General features: G+C 42.2%; 2 protein-coding genes across 2 annotated transcripts; one reads left to right on the top strand and one right to left on the bottom strand.

The window, feature by feature from the left end:
* Positions 1-275: 275 nt before the first annotated feature.
* On the bottom strand, positions 276-2,511 carry LOC136675846 (prostaglandin reductase-3-like). The gene is made up of 2 exons (XM_066652620.1): positions 2,158-2,511; positions 276-1,630 (listed from the first exon to the last, which is right to left on the bottom strand). The coding sequence occupies exons 1-2, from the start codon at positions 2,412-2,414 to the stop codon at positions 706-708; spliced, it is 1,182 nt and encodes a 393-aa protein (XP_066508717.1). The 5' UTR covers positions 2,415-2,511; the 3' UTR covers positions 276-705.
* Positions 2,512-4,334: 1,823 nt separating this feature from the next.
* Positions 4,335-22,054, top strand: LOC136675880 (teashirt homolog 1-like). The gene is made up of 2 exons (XM_066652675.1): positions 4,335-4,992; positions 17,282-22,054. The coding sequence occupies exons 1-2, from the start codon at positions 4,953-4,955 to the stop codon at positions 20,629-20,631; spliced, it is 3,390 nt and encodes a 1,129-aa protein (XP_066508772.1). The 5' UTR covers positions 4,335-4,952; the 3' UTR covers positions 20,632-22,054.
* Positions 22,055-22,424: the final 370 nt, after the last annotated feature.

Genomic DNA, 22,424 nt, shown 5'->3' with positions numbered 1-22,424 from the left:
TGTGTGTGTGTGAATCTGAAAGAGTGATGTGCCCTAAAATATTACATATGAAAACATTCATTCATGGCATTTATGGTAATTTAAGGTCATTTTTACTTTTTGTAGTAAACAAAGAATTGGTCAAACAAGTCAATAAATCTAATACTTGTGGAGGAAACCGGAGCACCCGGAGAAAACCCACACCAACACGGAGAGAACACAGCACTGAGACTTAATAATCAAAAATAGAACCAGATTTATTGATTTAAATCATAGTTATTTTCAGGATTGCTTCAATTACAGAATATATCCCAAAACATTAGTAGACACCATCTATATTTTAATGATTTTACTTCAGTTTAGTTTTGGACACAGTGTTGAAATAGGAAACTGGAGCAGCTACCAATAAGCTTAATATCACCATGCCCAATGCTAACAGTCTACCAGATGGGTATAACTTCCACAAGCACTGGGTTGTGAAATGATGGAGCTCCATACAATAACTTTGAAAGTGCCAGAAGAAATTCTCTGACATCAGCACATGACCCAAGTAATACCTATGTAACTAAATGCCATCAAATGTACAGTGCTTTCTTACATAGTCTAAAAACCCTGCTGAACGCTATAAGTTGTTATTGCAACAAAAAATAGAAAACCCTTAGATACCCTTCACTTTAGAAGAAATGTTGAATAAGCAGGTGTCCACAAGCTTTTTTTTTAATGTAATTACAGTTTGCTGGAATTTTTTGGCTCCAGCTCCACCACCAATTTCCCCAAGTTTTTCCCAGCATACATAAACTCCACAGCTCTAAAGATGGACTCCAGACCAACAAAGTGTCCAACTTCGTCTCTCTCGCCATTGTCCACCTCACACACCAACTTTCCCGTGTTCAGAAGCTCCAGCATTACCTGTAAAGACTCGCCATAGTCTGAAAGGAAGTGAGGCAAGAAAAATCCTCGAACACTAGCTGATTTCTGGAGCAGTTTAGCAGGGATAGTTGTGCCCCTCACTGGCTGGAGGCCAGAGGCGCTTTGATAGCCAGAGATAAAGCCAATAACTATGAGTCTGCCTCTAGAGGCCAGGTTGTTTAATGCAATGTCAAAAACACTGCCCCCTACCGACTCGTACACCACATCCACACCTTGAGGGTATTCTCTACGTAAAGTAGCGGCTAAATCTTCCGTCTTATAGTTGATTGGTCGATCACAACCAATAGTCTTCAAGAATCCTGCCTTCTCATCAGACGAACATGTTCCCACCACATGGCACCCAGCCATTTTCGCAAACTGAACAGCAAACTGTCCAGTTCCTCCAGCTGCTGCAGTCACCAACACCGTATCCCCCTTTTTCAGTTCCCCTAGGCGCCTCAAAGCAATATGTGCCGTGGCACCGCTAACCAGCAGCGATAAGATCTCGGGTCTTGCTGAAGGGACAGGGACAGCAATCTTAGCGGGAATTACTGTAAACTCGGCAAAAGCTCCAGCTTTCATATATGCAACTGTGTCTCCAACAGTGAACCTGGAGCTTGCACTCAGACCCAGACCCACCACCTCGCCCACAGCCTCAAAACCAACATCAAACGGAGGAGTCACTGAGGGGTCGTAACGTCCGGCTGAGTAGTTTATATCCGATGCATTTATGCCGACATACCTACAGGCAGAGGGAGAGAGAAACACATTACCATTATGAAATACACACAAACATATATATATATACATACATACATATATATATATATATGGCAGACTGGCAAGCAGCAAGGGCTACTTGAGGAAAACAGAGCATAAAAAGGATATATTAAGCATCAAAAGTTTGCCAAGTTATTTTTCCCCACTGCCTTCTCCTTCTATGAAAGACAGGGAATATGACTAACCAATCATAACACGCACAGGCAATATTGACAGCCAATCAGAGGTGTTGTAGGGCGGGGCTTGTCAGAATAGAGGTGGGAAAATACATGACGTTGTGCTAAGTTCTGATAGCAAACAAATTAAAAACTGACATTTCATAGCAAGAGTTCAAGTCTTAAAGCACTGACAAAGCTCTTTAAATGTAATTATAAGGACCGTGTTACTTCTTAACAGTGTCTAAGGCAACTCTCCGACCAAGTTACTGTATGTTAAACCATTGTATGCTACACCGACTCTGAGTTCTGACCTACGCCGCTAAAGGCTCACCGATTTCGGATCAGCAAATCGCTGTCGCCCGGGGTGGGAACAGGAGACGTTTGGAGAGAAACGGCCTCCTTAAAGTTTGGGCTCAGTTTCGTTGCGACAAGCTTCTTCATGTTGCTAGGAATGGAAGAGCGTTTGAAATCCATGAAGTGTGTGGAGTAGGAATGGTCGATAATAGAGCGGCTCGGTACAGAGTGAATCCGGGTGACCTTTTTGTAAGCACTAGGTCCGGCCAAGAGCCGCTGCAGCAACCGGGACATCGCTCCGTCTATCGGCCGCTTCCAGAAAGGGGATGAAGTTCAGGGTCATCGAGCAATGCACAGCAACCCTTAGCCCACTATTTCCACGCAGCAGCTGTGATTCCCCGCCCCAATAAATAAATAAAAAAAACACCCCACACTGCCAGCTGCAGTTACACTAGACATACTGGGACGTATGTTGATACACAATGCTGTATTCTCTCTGCCGCCCCAATCTTCAACAGGATTAGAGAGCTGGAACAAATTGAACTAATTAGATCTGTCTGAATCAAAGGTGAATTGGAAATCATTTTTAGTTTTTTTTAAACATTTAAAAAATACACCCCAGCACCCCTTCAAGACTGAAATGAGAAAAAGGCTGTGTAGTGTAATAGTAAAAACAATACAGATCCCAGCTAAGGCAAGAAGATAACCAATAACTATCCTCCTAAGACTCCTAATGTAACAGTAGCTTATATCTGATTACTCAAGCCCTGTCCCAACTGGAGCTCGTGGCCCTGTAGTCCTCTTCAGAATCTACATTTTGGTAATGTCAGCAACATGCAGACCTATAGGGCACAAGACCTCAAGGGTGCTTGGTATAGAGTGCATTTGGGATATTCAGGCTTTTTACAGACAACCTAGTTGTACTTATGTTTTTAAATGAGCTGATTTGGAATCTGCAGTGGCTCACATTACAAGCTCATAAAATGTTTGTCAGCTTTCAAAATAATTGCTCATTCTGCTTGGTCCTTGCTCTATTTTGAAATGCTGAGTTTTTTGCTGATCTTTAAAAAAATGTTGCAATAAGGGTTCATAAAGGCCTCTGATTAGAACTCCTTTGATATGAGAAATGGGACACTCTAAAACAGGGGTTCTAAATCTTGGTCCTGGCGGGCCACTGCCCTTTATGTTGCAGTATTCTCCTTGCTCCATCATACCCACTTCCACTTTAAAAGGGATTGTCATAAGTGGCATCAGGTGTTCTGGGTGAAGATGAATCTCTAGAATGTGCAGGGCATTAGCCCACCAGGACCAGGATTAAGAACCACTGCCCTACAGCCTTACGATCCTCATGTGTATATGCTGCTTTCCATAATGAATGTCGCTGCCTTTCTGCATTTTTCGGCTGTACCATTTCTGAAATCTGTTTCAAAGTGAGAACAGCTCACTACTCAACCTGGTTTAACCGTTCACTTTGGAAGGTATTTGTTGACTCAATGTGTTACAACATGCATGTTAACAAGTAACATAATTTCATGTAAACTAATTTTTTTCCCATACAGTATCTCATAATTATATGTGTGTGTGATGCTCTGTGTGGACTGTCCAAGGTGTGTTCTTGTGTATTGACCAATGATTCTGTGTAGGCTCTGGACCCACTGCAATCCTGCCCATCATTAAACGAAAACAGAAAATGAATGAATGAATGATTTTCAGTCCAGTTGCGAAAGCATCGGTGTAACCCTTGATTCAAGAAAACAATTCAACAAATTTCTTTATATAAATTAATATTAACTTGAAAAGGAATCAACACATTTGTTGGCATGACGTTATTAAATTATTTCTAAAATATAATTTTATCGTTTTGTACAATATTATTCTATACATTTTAATTGATTTGGTTGAATAAATAAAACTCAAAAAGAGTAACAAACTACACCGCTCGATGTGTTCGTGCATTTACTGAGAGGGTCTGAAGTTAAAGCCCCGCCTCTGCTCGGAGCTGATTGGTTGGTAGGGTACCGCCATCTCTAAGCTGATTAGTTATTAGTTTATTGGGGAATATCAACTATTGTCCAATCCTATAGCAGACGGGGCGGGGCATGTGTGATTACGGGTGGAGATGTGTGCCTAATACGGGTGGGAAAAAGAACCATAACAGCACTATGCTGCGTTGGAGTTTAAAGCGGAGCGATCACTTCGCGTCCATCACAGAGTCTGGATGTGTCCGTGTGGCTTTTTTTTTTTTTTTTTAATCAAGAAACACACGCCCATCCTCAAGTCTTACAGATCCAGGAAAAGTCTAGAGCTAACCCGTCTTAGCCGAGCGTCAACTCCTCCATACTTCTACTCCGCCCCCCCGGAGCCCCCTGGAGCTTTGGCCGAGTTTCCTTGCACGCGGCCGGGCACAGCCTCCCAGTAGCTACGCTGTTCTACTCCTGATTAAAACCAGTTTCTGAATCTACCTGAACATATCCGACCTTTCTCTTCGGATTTGAACAGTTTATCTTTACTGGAAGCAGACGAGAAAACAACTCTGAAGTTACTTCTTTCAGTTTGTGGGGCGCTTTCTCTTCTTTTATATCGCTTGTTTTGTTTTGCGCCTTCGTGGCTGAATAAGTAGGAATGACGTTCTCATCCATAAAATGAAGCTCCAGCTTTATTTTTATTCTCAGGCCAGGTCCCGTTTGGTCTGAGGTTTAATCTTACGTGCTACGACAATAAAAACTCGAGTGTGGATGAGCAGAAAAGTTCCAGCAGACAGCGCCGGAGAGACCAGGAGCTCCGAGAGCGCGGAGAGAGCCGCCGCTTCTTCGACGCTGAGCCTCGGGCAGCATGCCGAGGAGAAAGCAGCAGGAACCGCGGAGAGCTGCAGGTAAAAGACCGGCTTAATGGGTCTCTCTCCCTCTCTCATACACACATTTTTTGAATAATTTGGTACTAAAATTAAAGCATACAGCTCAAAAAATAAGAAGTAATTCCTTTGCGCAACAAATTTTAAAAGACGAAATTGTTCATTTCAAAATACTAAGGTTCAAATCCTGACTGCACTTGTGTTAGGACTTATTAAAGATGACATATCTCATTAATATCATATCATTTAACGTCGTGACTGTGTTATCAGTATTAGCAGAGACTTCCTGATCAGAATAAAATATGAAGTCCTTATTGTTACTAAATATCTACTGTTTTATTACCTTTTCTTAGCTTTCCACACAACACAGTCACAAAATGGTCGTTTAACAATGAAATGTTTAAAGTTAAACAACCTCCACATGACGTCAAGGCTCGAGGTAAATCTATACGTCACAAAGAGTTTTTAAAACTTCATATAGGTTTGATTTAAACTAATTTTTTTCCCGAATATAATTGACTTAAACCTGTAATGATTATCTGGAGTGGTGCTTGAGTTTGCTCATTCATGTTTTGCTGCTATTGTTCAGGTTATAAATAATAATCGTTACTTATTATTGCCACAATGCGATTATTGTTACTACTAATTAAAAGACCTCTTTTGTAAACAGTAGCTTCATTTTCCATGATTTTAACATTTCATCAAGCACGGGTCCGATCAAACCATCTTAACAACGATAACAGTAATCATCACAATATTTAGCTATTTTATTAATGCTTATTATTAATAAGGGAATGATCCCTAACCCCAACCACGGTCAGGTTTGTGAGCATCTAATAAAGTGGTTCTCCAGGCCTGAGATTGGGCGCTCAGTTCTGGTGTTTTTGGGCCAGCGTCAGGGGCCTCCTTTTATAAAACCAGTCTGAATTTCACTCTAGTCTTGATCTTGAGGCCAGTGCTCAGTGTTTTTGTCCAGACGATGAATGTATTAAACGTCAGTGCGGCTGCAGTGTGTGTGAAATCTGTAACACACTGCTGTAGCTGCTCCGTCAGAATCGGAGTTTGTTTCACAAACACACTTCTTATAAATCACTGTTTAAATGTGAGATCACACATGCGATCCTACTGAGGCCAAATAGGTGTAAGCTAATGTTTGTAAAGTCAGGTTTTCGGTTCTTCAGGTCCTCTGCCGATTGGTAGATTCGGGTGTATTTGTGTCGCAGCGCAGTGTCCCTCCAGGAAAAGGATTGTACCAGTGTACGATGTCCAGTCCGTTACTGTTACTGTGATAAACCACTGTCTGCAGTAAGATCACAGAAGTATGAGCTCTGAAGGTGCCCGAGGCCCACAGTGACTGTGCTGTGATCAGTGGAACTTCTCAGAATCCATCAGCACAGTTACAAGTGTGTACCACTCTGTCCTTCTCTGTGTTTAAAGTCGATTCTCTCAGTCACAGTTTATATAACGGCATATTTATAACACGTTATATTATTTTCATACTGGTGCATGTTATATTATAATTTACCTTGTTTGGAAAACTGAAACAAAACCAATTTGTGACTTTTTTACTGTAAAAAAGTCTTTACTGTAAATTTTATTACTATATTCTTTTAGAACTTTATAGAACAACTTTTAAATGCTTCTCTAAAGAACCAAACACGGCAGGTTATTAACCACAAATAACTTTTATAGATCATCTAAGATTTTGGACGGTTGTTGGTGTTCTCGTAATAATCTTGTAATAACCGCCGCCCGTACTGCGGAACCCACAACGATCCCTGTATTTCTGAAGAGTGTTTGGAAATGATACACACTTAGTTACACCGTTAATGCTAAATAATCTCTGACCCAGTCTGCAGTGAGCTTCCTGTTTCCACCCTATTATTAGTTAAATGTTCATTTGCGTTCATTTGAAGGTTGTGTTCAAAAGTCACGAAACGAACACAGGTTTGAGACAGAAGACACAAGAACTAAAATCAGATTCGAAATAAAAACATTCTTAGCTGAGACTTTATTTACTGAGAGAAACCTTTAACGGATACATTTCATTTACATAACGCAGAAGAACGTGTTTCGAACCGTGAATCAAAGATCTGACCTCTGTTACATGTGTGAAAGGTTCATAAAGAACAGAGGAAAAGAAATGCTCCAGAAATGTGAGTGTGTGTCATTTAAGTCTATTAATACACACTCCCTCAGGCTTTTGGTTACTTGTTTAGTAATATTCATGCATTACAGCTTACAGTGTTGTGAAGCATAGACATATTGGTTTAATATTGACCTGTTTTATATTGGAGTGGTTTTGCAGTTCTGGATTCTCTGTGGTGTGTCGGTGTCTGCAAACGTTGCCACTGTCATGAGATCAATCCTATTAATTAATTAAAAATAGCAGCTTTATTTTGCATTCACCATTATTTGAGTAAATAATATTTGCTCCTTGTCCTAGTCCAGTTACAATTAGGTTTTTATTATTATTATTTCATTGATTTGAACATTTTTATTCATTTTACACCCACTTTCACTCAAAAAAAGTAAAAAGAAAAACAAATGTGCAAAAAGCAGATGATAAACCGTTGCTAATACCAAGAGTTTCAGACCACCGTCTGTCTGTGTGTGTGTGTGTGTGTGTGTGTGTGACTCACAGTATTGATCACACTACAAACACACTCATTAAAACACTCAATCCAGATTTTCTCCTTTCAGACACAATTACAGTGATTTAGTGCAGCTTTACACACTCACACAGACACACATACACACACACGCACACACACATACACACACACACGCACACACACACACACATAGCTTTGTACCCTAACCATAACTAGCTTTATCCTATACGTCACTCTTGCCCCGACTCTAACACTGACCCTGTCATATGTCTTCACTTAATGAATTACATTATGGAGAAACAAGTACCCAGTGTGAGTGTGTAAACAGATATTGGTCCACACACACACACACACACATTAACCAGACTAATATGTAAAGTTAATATACAGTTGATTCTAAAAGAAAATGCATTTTCAACATCACTGTATCTAATTGTAATAAAATGCATTTAAAGCTTAACTTTTTGATGTTTAGCCTTATTTTAGACTCGTGGGGCACCATCAGATATCTTCCGAAACGTAACTTTACGGATGAAGACAAAGCGCTCTCCTCTTTTTAAAGTGAGTTATGTAAGGATTCAGGGTGGGTTCTGGTGGACGGTTCGTCGTGACGTTCTGATGCGGAGTAAATAAAGAAATTAGGAGCAGCTGTTGTTTTCTTATTTGTGTAAAATTCAGTAAAAAAAAGGGGGAAATGATCTTGTTCTGGTTTGTCTCTTCATCGTCTGAAAGTAATCTGCAAGAAACAGACATTAGTCCTGTCTTCGTTAATAAAAGATGAGCGATTGCAGAATAGAACTCTTCCTGAAGTTCACAAACACATTACATCACTTTGTATTGATACAAACAAACAACCGGACAATACGGCTTTTGCTCATCGTGTGTGCCATCTCTCTCTCTCTCTCTCTCTCTCGCTCACTCTCACACACACTCACAATCTTGCAGTGTACCTGTTGTTATGCATTACTAAATGCATAGTTTGTTACCTAATTAATTATTTTTTTATTGATTGGATAGAGTTTGCATTTCCAAATTAATTTTGTTGTATTTCTAGTAATGAATGGACAGATGAAGGTGGAGGTATAGAGGGATATACACACAGCTTTAGAAGAAAGCAAAGAGTGAATGATAGTGAGCTATAGAGGGATGGATTAAGAGATGCAGACAGGAATCAAGAAACAAAAAAAAACAGACGGAGGTATAGAGGGATGGAAGAGGAAGGGTATAGAGGGATGAGATGGAGGTGTAGAGGGATGGATTAAGAGATGCAGACAGGAATCAAGAAACAAAAAAAAAAAAAAAACAGACGGTATAGAGGGATGGAGGAGGAAGGGTATAGAGGGATGAGATGGAGGTGTAGAGGGCTGGATTGAGAGATGCAGACGGGATTCAAGGAACAGAGGGATGTATAGAGATAGAGGGATGTATAGGGACAGAGGGGGGGATGGAGGTATATAGAGGTGTAGAAGAAAGAGTGTTGGAGATGGATGTGTAAATGGTTGAACAGAGCGATGCAGACCCTTTATCAAGGAACTGATAGGAGAGTGTTGGGGATACATTGAGGAATGGACAGAGTGATGGAGGTGTGGAAGGGTAGAGAGGGAATGGATGTGAGGAATAAAGAGGGATGAAAAGAAATGGAGCTAAAAAGAGACAGAGGGAGAGGTATAAGGGGATGAATGAAAGGACAGATAGAGGATGTAGAGTAGAGGTATGAAAAGAGGAATAGAGACAGAAATACAGATGGATGAAAGGAGGAGTAGAGGCAAGTATAGAGGGATGGATAAATAAGGAGGTATAGAGAGATGATGGAAGGATGGAGACAGATATAGAGGGATGGATAACAGAAGGAAGTGGATGTGTAGAGGGACGAACGAAGGGAAGGTGGTGGAGGGATAAAGGGATGAACGGAAGGATGGAAATGGTAAGCATAGAGGGAAGAAGGAAAGGATAGAGGGATAGAGAAGTGTAGAAGACGGGATGGAGAGGGATGTACAGTGGGATGGATGGAGGAGTGTGCTGGAGTGTATTAAAGCTGACGAATGAGCAGATGAACAGAATGATAGACAGATCTCCTCCTCCTCTCCCGCAGCAGCAGCTGTGCGTCTGCAGTCGTTATCCTGACAGGTGTCCATTAACAATTACACACTTACACACACACACAGAGCCCTGCAGAGTTACTCTGTCACTTAGTAGGACTCTGAAGCGTGTGAGGTCAGCTTTTGGCAAGATCTAAGGTTCAACTGTGGAGAGATGTGAGTTCACTATTTGGCAAACCACAGGTCACTGTTACACTAAAACATCTATGTGTTATAACGGTTTATTAATGACTTTTAATGGGTTTACACCCTAATCAAATCACCATAATGAAACCGGATCATTCATCCAGAACCGGATGAATGATATTCGCAACGCCCCATGGACCCTGTGACGTATGAGGTCATTAAGGGAGCAGCTGCACATGATCCTGAGGTCCTCATGCCTAATCCCAAACACAGCCTAGAGGGCTATAATCCACCCGGCAATGGGCTGTGGGGCAGTGATCTCTGTGTTTAATAACTTGGGATAAGTTCATGTGGTCTAGAACTGTCTGAATGCCATCAGATCCTCACAGAAATGTTCCAGTATCTGGTTTAAAGCCTGTCCAGAAGAGTAGAGTCTTGCTGCCGATGGATGGAAGAAACACATCATGAGAAATTGTCCACACAATTAGATTACAGAAATATTCAGTAGTAGGATTAAGCTCCTGTCAGAATGTAGGATCCTGCACTTCTCCACATTTATCCAACTTTACTCTCTCTCTCTACCTCACTCTACCACTCACTCTCTCTACCTGTCTCTCACTCTCTCTACCCCTCTCTCTCACTCTACTTCTCTCTACCTCACACTACCTCACTCTCTACCTCTCTCTCACGCTACCACTCTCTCTCTACCTATCTCTCACTGTCTCTACCTCTCTCACTCTACTTCTCCCTACCTTACTCTACCACACTCTCTCTATCTATCTCTCTTTTACTCTACTTCTCTCTACCTCACTCTGCCACACACTCTCTCCCTCTCTCTCTCACTCTGTCACTCTACCACTCTCTCTCTATCTCTCACTCTCTCTGCCTCACATTACCGAACTCTCTCTACCTCTCACTCTGCCACTCTCTCTCTACCTATCTCTCACTGTCTCTACCTCTCTCACTCTACTTCTCTCTACCTTACTCTACCACACTCTCTCTATCTATCTCACTCTTTCACTCTACTTCTCTCTACCTCACTCTGCCACACCCTCTCTCTCTCACTCTCTCTACCTCACTCTACCACTCTCTCTCTATCTCTCACTCTCTCTACCTCACACTACCACACTCACTCTACCTGTCTCGCACTGTCTCTACCTCTCTCAATCTACTTCTCTCTCACTCTACCACTCTCTCTCTCTACCTATCTCTCACTGTCTCTACCTCTCTCAATCTACTTCTCTCTCACTCTACCACTCTCTCTCTCTACCTATCTCTCACTGTCTCTACCTCTCTCAATCTACTTCTCTACCTTACTCTGCCACACTCTCTCTCTCACTCTGCCTCTCTCTCTCTTTCTCTCTCTCTCTCTCTTTACCTCTCTCTCTTCTTTCCATTATTTCTCCCTGCCTCTGTTACAACAGCCTGTGTCTATTCTCTGAAAGGAGAAAATGATACACACATGCAAATCACCTTCCACACCTTGCTTTCCTTATACTCAAATGATGTGTGTGTGTGTGTTTATGGTGTGTACTGGTGTATGTTATGGCTGAGGAAAGAGGATTTAGAGCAAAGGATAAGGCCTAGTTTGAAATGAGGGAATAAATAATCAGTAATAACACAATAGAGCTGGTGTAAGACTGGGTTTAGTTCAGGGATCAGCGTCTTTACAGCTGTGGCCTTTACAGAGCTGTCGGGGCAAGGGGCGACCTCCTACTGCCTTAGTGCATTAAATGGTGCATTACAGCCTCAACATACACAAGAGCAATTAACACATTATCTCATTAATGTGAGCCCTGCTGTTGCTTCCTGGAGACAGGCTCATCACAGTGTGGGGTTATGTTTTTGATGTTCAGTCGATGAAAACATACGGCATTGTGTTAATGGCCTGTATTGTGTCAAATGTGATTGGTCTGAAACTTCATTCATTCATTCACTTCCTGTAAACACTTTATCACTAGTAGGGCTACTGAGGGTCACCGGGCCTAGCCGAAATCACCCGCCGCAGGGCAGGAACTCATCCTGCACACGGCACCGGTCCATCACCAGACATCATTCACTCCCCTATGACCATCGGTCATTGACAGAAGCTGTAAATAATGTGCACTGAAATATTGAAAATGTGTTTACAAATCCAAATCTCTCCTGGTGGAGTCCGTATTATCTGAGGTTATCATCCAGTACCTAGTTTTAGTGGTTAATAAATTATGATGATTTAAATAATGTGCTGTGGATTTAATTCATACAAATCTAGGAGAATCTGAACAAAACGTTGTTCTTCAAACTCACTCTCATCTACTACTTTATAGAAAACAATGGTCTTATATTTCTTATTTGTTTTATATTATTATTTGGTTGTATTTACTGTGATCATATATAACTTTATTAATGGTTACATTTTACTGTGAATATTTTTATAGAATTAAATAATTCCAAATCCTAACTCCTCACTGTGGTGTTAAGAAAACACTTTCTCTGTGCGTGTGTTTGTGGTAAAGCAGTACACCAGTTTCACACTTGAGTTATTGATAAGTTCACAAATGATGAGGTCACTTTGGGGTCATGACTTTCTCTCTGTCTCCCTCACTCTCTCCCTCCCTCCCTCTCTTTATTTCTCTCACTCTGTCTCTCTCTGTTTCTGCTTCTCACTTTATTCTGCTTTTTAGAGAGAGAGAGAGAGAGAGAGAAAGAGAGAGAGAGAGAGAGAGAGAGAGAGAGACAAACAGAGAGAAGAGCGTAGAGAAGTAGAGAGAGTATTTCCTTGTGTGGCAGTGTTGTAGATCACAGAACTGACAGAATGATGTGTGTCATTTATCATATGGGGTCCTCTAAGGGGGTTTCGGGGAGGGGTCCTCAAGAGGGTGTGTGTGTGTGTGTGTGTGTGGGAAACCCTCATCCTCACATTTCTCTCCATGTTTAATCTTTCTTCTTTGTTTTCTCTTTCATCTTGTGACACTGCTTTCTATTTATATTTTGCTGAAGTATCTACTTCTCTGAGAAAGATTTACTCCAGATGTTGGGACATTGCTGTGAAGATTTGATGGCATTTACTCACATTAACCTTAGTGAGGTCAGGTGCTGATGTTGATGATTAGTCCTGGCTCACAATCAGGGAGAGAGAGCGCAGAGAGAGAGAGAGAGAAAATGAGGGACAAAGGAAAGAACAAAAGAGAAATGGATATAGGGGAAAAGATAAGAAAGAAATAAAGGGATGTTCACTTCTTTGTGGCAGTGCAGTGACCTCAGAGTTCAGGGACAGTTCAGCAGCACACACACACACACACACACACACACACACACAACAGCTGTTAAGCTGAGCTCAGTTTACATTAGTTCAGTTCAGTTGAAGCTCTTAAAGACAGGCCAGGCTGCTCTCTGTCAGAAAGAAAAGATATAGATTTAGTAATATTTTAGATCAGGTTTTTGTTTAATTAATTAATTAAATAATTGGTTGTGACCCTTATCCAGTTCGGCGGTGGGTCCGGAGTCTCCTCGGAATCACTGGGCACAAGGCAGGAACACACCCTGGAGGGGTCGCCAGTCCTTCACAGGCGACACACACTCATACATTCACTCACACACTCACACCTACGGACATGAGTCTCCAATCCACCTACCAGCGTGTGTTTTTAGAGCATGGGAAGAAACCGGAGCACCCGGAGGAAACCCACGCAGACACAGAGAGAACACACCACACTCCTCACAGACAGTCACCCGGAGGAAACCCACGCAGACACAGGGAGAACACACCACACTTCTCACAGACAGTCACCCGGAGGAAACCCACGCAGACACAGGGAGAACACACCACATTCCTCACAGACAGTCACCCGGAGGAAACCCACGCAGACACAGAGAGAACACACCACACTCCTCACAGACAGTCACCCGGAGGAAACCCACGCAGACACAGGGAGAACACACCACATTCCTCACAGACAGTCACCCGGAGGAAACCCACACAGACACAGGGAGAACACACCACACTCCTCACAGACGGTCTGTTTTGTTTTAGTTTTGTATGCAACCTGTGTGTATGCGTGTGTGTGAGAGAAAGAGAGAATGTATAAGGTGAGTTTTTTCATACATATAATGTATAATTATATTTAAAAATTCTAACTGTCTATTGTCGTTAATGTTGTGTCGTATTAAAAATAAGAATTGTCCAGTAATTGTTTGAAAATGGCAGGTGAGAATGTGTGTTCATCACTGCATTCTTCATGAGGTCCCTCAGGAAAAAGTGCAGCAAAGGCATGTGCAGCTTTGTTCTTAGGGATTACTTTGTATCCAAAAATACGTGTGAGTTTTATAGAATTAAAGACGGGGATTTCGATGCTAGTGATCCCAGTGAACCTAATGTATTTGTATTTAATCTTTAGTTTTTTATATAGTAGAATGGCAGTTTTCATTTTTAATACGATGCAGAAGTTACTATAACATACAAAAGAGAGGGAGAATGTTTGAATTTAAAATGACTGTTGAATGTTACACAAAAAGGCTTTAAAAGTTACGTGTACAAGTGATTTTACTGAGAGTCAGGTGTGATTATCCTGGGTGTAAAGTACAGTGTAGCAAATAACAAGCCATAGAGTGTAGCATACACACGCCAGGTGTGTGTGTGTGTGTGAATGATGAATGTATGTGAAGAGCTTTACTGCCACAACATGAAATACTACCACTCTCTCTCAACTCATTCCTTCTCTCTCTCTCTGCCTCTTTTCTTCTTTTTGTTCTGTATCAGTTTCTCTCTAAAGATGGGGGTAGATTTTTTTTTATTCCTTCTTTTTCGTCAGTGGATGATGATGATGGAAAAGCAGCTAAATATGAGATTAAACCTCAGTGACTGATGCTATTAGCTTGATATGACACACACACACACACTCACTCACTCACTATCAGCTTGGGAGGATTATGGCAAATTATTCACACACACACACACACACACACACACACACACACACACAGTGTGTTTAAGCTTGTGTGACAACTGAATACTTTTCATCTCTTTAGATGTGTGTATTTTTCCAGCCAAAAGTTTGTGGACACCTGCTCATCCACGTTTCTTCTGAAGTGAAGGGTATTAATCAGGGTTTTGTTCGTCTTTACTGCTACTGCTGTGGGAAGGACATTTCTGTAAAGATTTTGATGGCATTCCGTCACATGAAACTAGTGAGGTCATATGCTGATGTTGGTTGATTAGTTCTGGATCCCAAACATCACTCCAACTCTTCCCAAGGGAACTGAATGGATCTCTCTCTCTCCCCGTCCAGAGCTTCTCACTTTCTTCTAAATAGTAAGCTTTTTTTCTGAGCAGCCTTTTGTTATTTATACAGTGAACAGATTAATATACACACACACACACACACGCACGCGCTTGCTCTTTGTGAACATTTTCCCGTGTCCGGAGGTCCCACCTGACTGTAACCACGACGACAGACAGCTTCATCACCTAGCAACAGACCAGTGGAATACGAGATGACCTCAAAGATAATTTACTGTAAATCAGCAAGAGGCAGAGTGGTAGAGGAGGAGAGGAGAGAGGGATAGAGAGCAGAGCAATGTTTATTAATTCTTAATATGCTACGTTTCTTTGTTAACTGCTCTGGTTTAATTAGTCAACGGGCGAGTCTGAACAGTCTCTCTCTCTCTCTCTCTCTCTCTCTCTCTCTCTCTCTCTCTCTTGCTCTCTTTCTGTGTGTGTGTGTGTGTGAGAGAGAGAGACACTGTGTGGTAGTTTCTTAGGTGCAAATTCAGCAGAAACAAATACTTTAAACTCTTACATTGAACAAAAGATAATTGTTGTTGCGATAAACAGTTGTTGCGAGCTTGAAGTTCTAGCATGTGTGTGTTTTTGTCCTGTGTGTGTGTGTGTGTGTGGACGTGTGTGTGTGTGTGTGTGTGTGTGTGTGTGTGGACGTGTGTGTGTGTGTGTGTGTGTGGACGTGTGCGCAATAGAATAAATTTAGCTTTCTCTGTCCTTTGCATCTAGTATAAATAAACTAGACTCCATAAATAAAAAAGTGTCCATTTCCTCTCTGTACACACACACACACACACACACACACACACGTATAAAGCAGAGAAGGCAATGTGAAAAGGTATGAGTCTTGACTAGGTCTTGGATTTTATTGCAGCTTTTGACTTGAAAATAGCTTTAAATCCGCCTTGTTTTTGTTCTGGGTTTTGACCGGAGTTTGGGTCTGTACTGAAATGTGGCCTGTACTTGGCCTTGGTTTGCTCTGGGAATCCTCTGGGTTTGGATTTCTTGACTCGGCCCTGTGTTGTGGCCTGAATTTGGTCTGTGTTTCATCTGGATGTGGCCTACAATTTGACCTCAGTATTGGTCCAGACCGGGCCTAAACCTGACCCAAGTTCTGGCCTGAATTTTCACTTCGGTTTTGGCCTGGGTTTGGATGCAGTTGTGGTTGAGTACAAAAATTGGATTATTCATTATTGGAATAGCTGGAATGGTAATGTATAAAACTATAATAACTACTTGATGTTAAGGGATATCAGTAAAGAGTAGGGTTTCTAAACAGTGCACGTTCTTTTAAATGTTAGGGATTTTTTTTTTGACACTCCAACAGACGCAGCCACTAGCATGCTAATGCGTTGGCCTGGCTTTTCTCCTGCTGAGGAACAGTGCCAGTGAACATACGTCAGGTGTTACGTCCACTTAGATTACGATACGACAGCTTAGCGCTCCGTTTGAAGCTGACAGCGCATCTGTTTCATCAGGAAAAACTGACACTGGCATCGAGGACACACATCTCACCGTGCAGCCGAGAGATAAACCAAAGAAGCTAGAGGGCTGTCTCACTCCCCCTAATGCTTCTCTGCTCTCTCTCCCTTCCCTCCCCCTCTTATGTTTGTTTGTTTGTTGGTGTGTTGATGTGTACACAAATTAATATTCAGTAAGCACCAGAGGCATTGACCATGGGGTTGATTAGCAATGAAAGCTATTTCTCAGTGTGTCCTCTTTATTGCACTTCTGAAATCTCAGGATATTAGTTGATATGTATTTATGAATTAATTTCATATGCAACACTCTGGAAAATGCACCTCAAAGCATTTATTCAGAAAGCTGTGGAACAATATGAGAGCTACGAAAGGAAAATCTGAAGTTCAGTTTGAAATGCTTTGACTTCCACAGGAAAAAGCAGTAATTGCCACCTCAAACAAAAACATGTGGCAATTGTATATTCATTATTTCTCTCTCTGAGCTCATTATAGGTCTCATATATTAATTGTTTCTTATTATATTTGTTATTTATTATTGTTATTTCATGTAGATGCAAGCGTAATTTGTTATACTTGTGCAATGGCAATAAAACACCCTTTACATTTTGTTTATGTTGAAACATATGGCAGAAAGTCAGCAATACAGACTTGAATATAAAAATATAAATACAAACTTGAAATCAGCAGATAACCCATTGATTGTCACTTTTCTCTCTCTCCGTTTCTCAGCCTATGTGCCAGAGGTAGAGATTAAGGCAGGCGCCTCTGACGAAGAGACTCTTCAAGATGATGGGCTCTCGTTGGACAGCCGAGATGGAGAGTACTTGTGCAATGAGGAAGAGGAGGAGGGTGTTAAAGACCCTCTGACACCCGGGGACTCACCGCTCAGCCATGGCACCAACCCAGACGCTGGATATGCTTCTCCTCTCAGCGATGCTAGTGATCAGATCGCCGATTACAGGAGTACTTCTTCAAAAGAAGAACGGGAAGGGGTGCCCGGGCATGTGGCCAATGGTAACGCCCTGGAGGATAGCTTGGCACAGATGAAAGCAGTCTATGCAAACTTGATTTCTGATGCCTCCTGGTCCAGTTTTGCCATGGATATCACGAAAACCAAGCCAGAGTCCTCCAGCAGTGCCACTACACATACAGCCAACACCACACCCTCCAATGGCACTGAGGTCGCCAACAAGAATATCCTCCACAGTCAGAAGAGCTCTACTGCAAGCAGCCTTAATGCAACCCAGAGCAACGGTTCAAATGTCAGCACCCCCGTAAATGCCATGCCGGCTAGTGGCAGTGACAGTAATAGTGCCGGTGTGGCTTATGATTGGCATCAAGCAGCTTTAGCCAAGACTCTCCAACAATCTCCTTACCACCTACTTCCTGAGCCCAGTCTCTTCAGCACTGTCCAGCTCTACCGGCAAAACAACAAACTCTACGGCTCTGTTTTTACCGGTGCCAGCAAGTTCCGGTGCAAAGACTGCAGCGCTGCATATGACACGCTGGTCGGACTCACTGTTCACATGAACGAGACTGGCCATTACAGAGATGACAACAAAGACAAAGAAGAGGACGGTGGCAAGCGCTGGTCAAAGCCCCGCAAACGTTCCTTGATGGAGATGGAAGGCAAAGAGGATGCCCAGAAAGTGCTGAAGTGCATGTACTGTGGCCACTCCTTTGAGTCTTTACAAGACTTGAGTGTCCACATGATCAAGACTAAACATTATCAGAAAGTGCCTCTCAAAGAACCTGTGCCAGTCCTAGCCACCAAGCTAGTGCCGTCAGCCAAAAAACCTTTCAGATCCCTTTCCCCATGCTCCCCAGAGTCAGTCACAGGTTCCAGTGGAATTGTATCAGGACTAGATTCTGGAAAAGATGCAAAGGGAGCTCCAAACCCATATGTTACCCCTAACAATCGCTATGGTTATCAGAACGGGGCTAGCTACACGTGGCAATTTGAGGCACGCAAGTCTCAGATCTTGAAGTGCATGGAGTGTGGCAGTTCCCATGACACTCTTCAACAGCTTACTGCCCATATGATGGTGACAGGCCACTTTCTGAAAGTCACAAACACTGCCTCCAAGAAGGGAAAGCAGCTGGTGTTTGATCCAGTGATGGAGGAGAAAACCCAGTCGATCCCTTTACCACCCACTACTGCCAGGCTGCCTCTACCGAGCCTTAAAACTCAGTCTGTTTCTCCTGCACTGTCCACTGGCTCCGAGAACAAGAAAGAGACAGAAGAGAGAAAGATGGAGGTTGGTGAACTTGTGCTTAAAAAGATCAAAGAGGAAGAGGATTCTGGTGAGAAATTAGACTTGGACAAGTTGGATTCTAGTTCTTTCAAGTACCTCAGAGAAGAAGACCTTGAGGAGACTCCCAAAGCAGGAATGGACATCCTCAAATCCCTGGAGAACACAGTGTCTAGTGCCATCAGCAAGGCTCAGACAGGTACACCTACCTGGGGAGGATACCCCAGCATCCATGCAGCTTACCAACAGCTCCAGGGATCCACAAAATCCACCTTAATTCCTCCTACAGTTCAAACTGTACCAGTGCAGCCAACCTTTAAAGGTGGCCTCCGAACATATGTTTCTGATCTTGGGGCAGTAACCCACATTCCCCAGAGTCCCTCATCATCCCCATCCCTTAGGAACAATGTATCTGCAATGGAGGAGCTAGTGGAGAAGGTCATAGGAAAGGTCTCGGTAAAGAAGGAGAAGGAGGACCAGATGGTGAATGAGCGGCCAAGGTCTGCATACACCCCCCAGTCATTATCGCCAATTCACTGGGAGAAGAAAGATGCAGAAACAAGGAGCAATAGCCCAGGAACAGCAGATGTGGTGTGTAAAGTGGAGCCAAAAGAAACTTTAGTTGAAAGCCAGAACCATGCAAGAAATGGCCCAGAAAATTGCAAGTCACCCATTACTAATGGCAAAGGTCTAGGGATCATCATAGATCATTCACATGAGAGGCCTTTCATCAGCCCACTTTCTGCTCTACAGTCAGTGATGAACGCCCACCTCAGCAAAGCCTCCAAACCAGTCAACCTTTCCTCTGACCCTCTGTCAGTGTTATACAAGATCAGCAATAAGGTGATGGACAAGCCTGCTTATCACTCCACCTCTGTTAAGCAAAACAAGTCTCTCAACACATGCTTCTACCAGGACAATGACCAGCCCATAGATCTGAGGAAGTCCAAAGGTACCAACAATGACGGCAATAACAATACCCATAACAACTTCAATGGAACTCGACCCCTTTACGCAGGAATACCTTTGTCGGACCCTGTAGTATCTTCATTGCGAGAAAATGCACTGATGGACATCTCGGACATGGTGAAGAACCTTGCTGACAACCTGACTCCCAATTCCTCCACTCCCTCGTCCATCTCCGAAAAGTCTGATGCAGACAGCAGTGTGTTTGAAGACCCTTTGGAAGATCTTTCTTCCGCACAGAAGAGAAAAGGTCGGCATTCTAACTGGAACCCTCAACATCTTCTGATCCTCCAGGCTCAGTTTGCCTCAAGCTTGAAGGAGACTCCGGAGGGTCGCTATACCATATCAGACCTCGGCCCTCAAGAGCGTGTGCTCATATGCAAGTTCACCGGCCTCTCAATGACCACCATCTCCCACTGGCTCGCAAATGTGAAGTACCAGCTGAAGAGAACTGGGGGAACCAAGTTTCTGAAGAACATGGACTCCAGCCAGCCTGTGTTTCTTTGTGGAGATTGTGCCTCCCAGTTCAGGACTCCTACATCTTACATTAGCCATCTGGAGATTCACCTGGGATTCAGCCTCAAGGACCTGTCCAAACTGTCCCTGCACCATCTCCAGGAGCAGCAGGCTGTCTCCAAGATGGTAATGGACAAAGTGGCGTATGGCGGCAACCTGCTGAACTTGACATCCCTTGACGAGGACTCTAGCCCTGGCTCAGTTTACCAGTGCAGAATTTGCAATCGGACATTTGTCAGCAAGCATGCAATCAAGCTACATCTAAGCAAGACTCACGGAAAGTCCCCAGAAGACCACCTGGTCTTTGTCACTACTTTGGAGAAGCTGAGGAAAGAGGAACCATAAGATTCTCAGAGTGATCTCATTAATCGCAGGTCTGTCTCATTGCACTAAACTAGTTTCTCTGCACTGGGCCCAAACTGAGCCGTCGAGAATCGGAAGCGAGTCTTACTTTCTGTTGTACAACTGCCTGACTGGATAAAGTCTATTGGTTTGTTTACCTTTGTTTTGTTTTTGCCAAGCTCTTCAAAATCACTTCAAGTGTATTTATATTCTATTTGTCTGATCTGAAACTGTGCATGTGTATTAGTGATGGTAAACTTTTTCATTCTTAAATGATCTTAAAATGACTACTATTTTCATGAGACTAGTTTTGACTGCACAATTCAGAGAAGAAAAAGTGGGAAAATATTAACGGAGGTGCTCCAAGTACTGAAATAGCAACTTAAAGGGGCATTCTTGCTTCAAACTAGAGTTTTATATCACTTTTATGTTATGGATCATTCTGTAGTGCAGCACTATGTTCCTCAGTCCCATTGCTTTGACAGAATTCACTGAGTTCTCTCACATACTCATTCACTTTCTGTAACTGCTAACATCCTAATCAGGGTCGCGGTGGCTCCAGAGCCTAACTAGAATCACTGGGCACATCAAATTCACAGAATTGAGGAGTATTCTTACTGCAACTAAGGAAATACTGCATTAAGCTAGAGTTAGTGCTGTGTTTTAACCAGTTAATCACAGTGCAAATAACTAACCAGAAACACTCTCCAGACATAGCAGCATTACGTTAATACACAAGAGAGCACAGTTAAAACAGATGGTGCATTTTTATTTTAGCTGGAGTGCCACTTTAAGCCGTGTATTTTGGGGAGAAAGACCATTTCAAATAATTGAAACATTTCTGAATAATTTTGTTGACCATTTGTTCTTCAATTTGCTTCTATTAAAATTGATGACATCTGAAACTGCAATAGTGTCCCTCCTGCCAGATGGAGGGTGGAGAATTAAAGTATGCAAAGTTACTTTCAAAGAATACAAAAGTAGTTGTGTTTTCTTTTTGTGCATTACTTTATAGTAATTTGTTATGTATTTTCTCTTTTGGTACTATGTCACTTAGATTTCACCACTGAAAAGCATTATGTTAAAATGGTTCCAAACATTGTTGCTATTGACAACAGCCCAGAATCCTTTGTATTTCAAACTGTGTGTATTTTACTTTTCTAATGTCATTTTCTATGTAAAAAGGTCCAAATGAAGCATAGTGTTAATAGATATATATATGCAGTAGAGCCACAGAATTGTTTTCTAAAAGTTTCTCTGACTTCGTTTACAAAAAATGTGATATAAAAACCCGCATCCGGTTTGATGCATGACGTTGTGTGAGGCAGTGCACAATGCAAATACATTTCCATGTTTTGTAAAAACAACAAAAACCTTTTTAGCACCAACTAATTTTTTTCCTCAATTGTAAAATAAACCCAAAGCAGTTCCAGAATATAAACTTGTCTTGGTTGTGCATCATTATCTGTCATACACTTACAGTATCTTTTATGTTTTATATGTTGGCGTCACTCAATGCAATGTGGGTAACTATAAACACTTTATCCAGAAAAGTTGGGACATGTAAAATGCAATAAATACAACTTTCTGTGATATTTATTTATTATTTTTTTGTAGTCTTGAAGCTTGTCACTGGCCAGCATGATTGTGTTTTGGAAATATATAATCGTATGGATGGGCGGTGCGGTGGCACAGCAGGTAGCGTTGCAGTCACACAGCTCCAGGGCCCTGGAGGTTGTGGATCCGATTCCCGCTCCAGGTGACTGTCTGTAAGGAGTGTGGTGTGTTCTCCCTGT

This window comes from Hoplias malabaricus, chromosome X1, assembly GCF_029633855.1.
Source record: "Hoplias malabaricus isolate fHopMal1 chromosome X1, fHopMal1.hap1, whole genome shotgun sequence".
NCBI lineage: Eukaryota > Metazoa > Chordata > Actinopteri > Characiformes > Erythrinidae > Hoplias > Hoplias malabaricus.
Note: the sequence above shows the minus strand (reverse complement) of the source record. Positions and strands in the feature narration are given on the sequence as shown.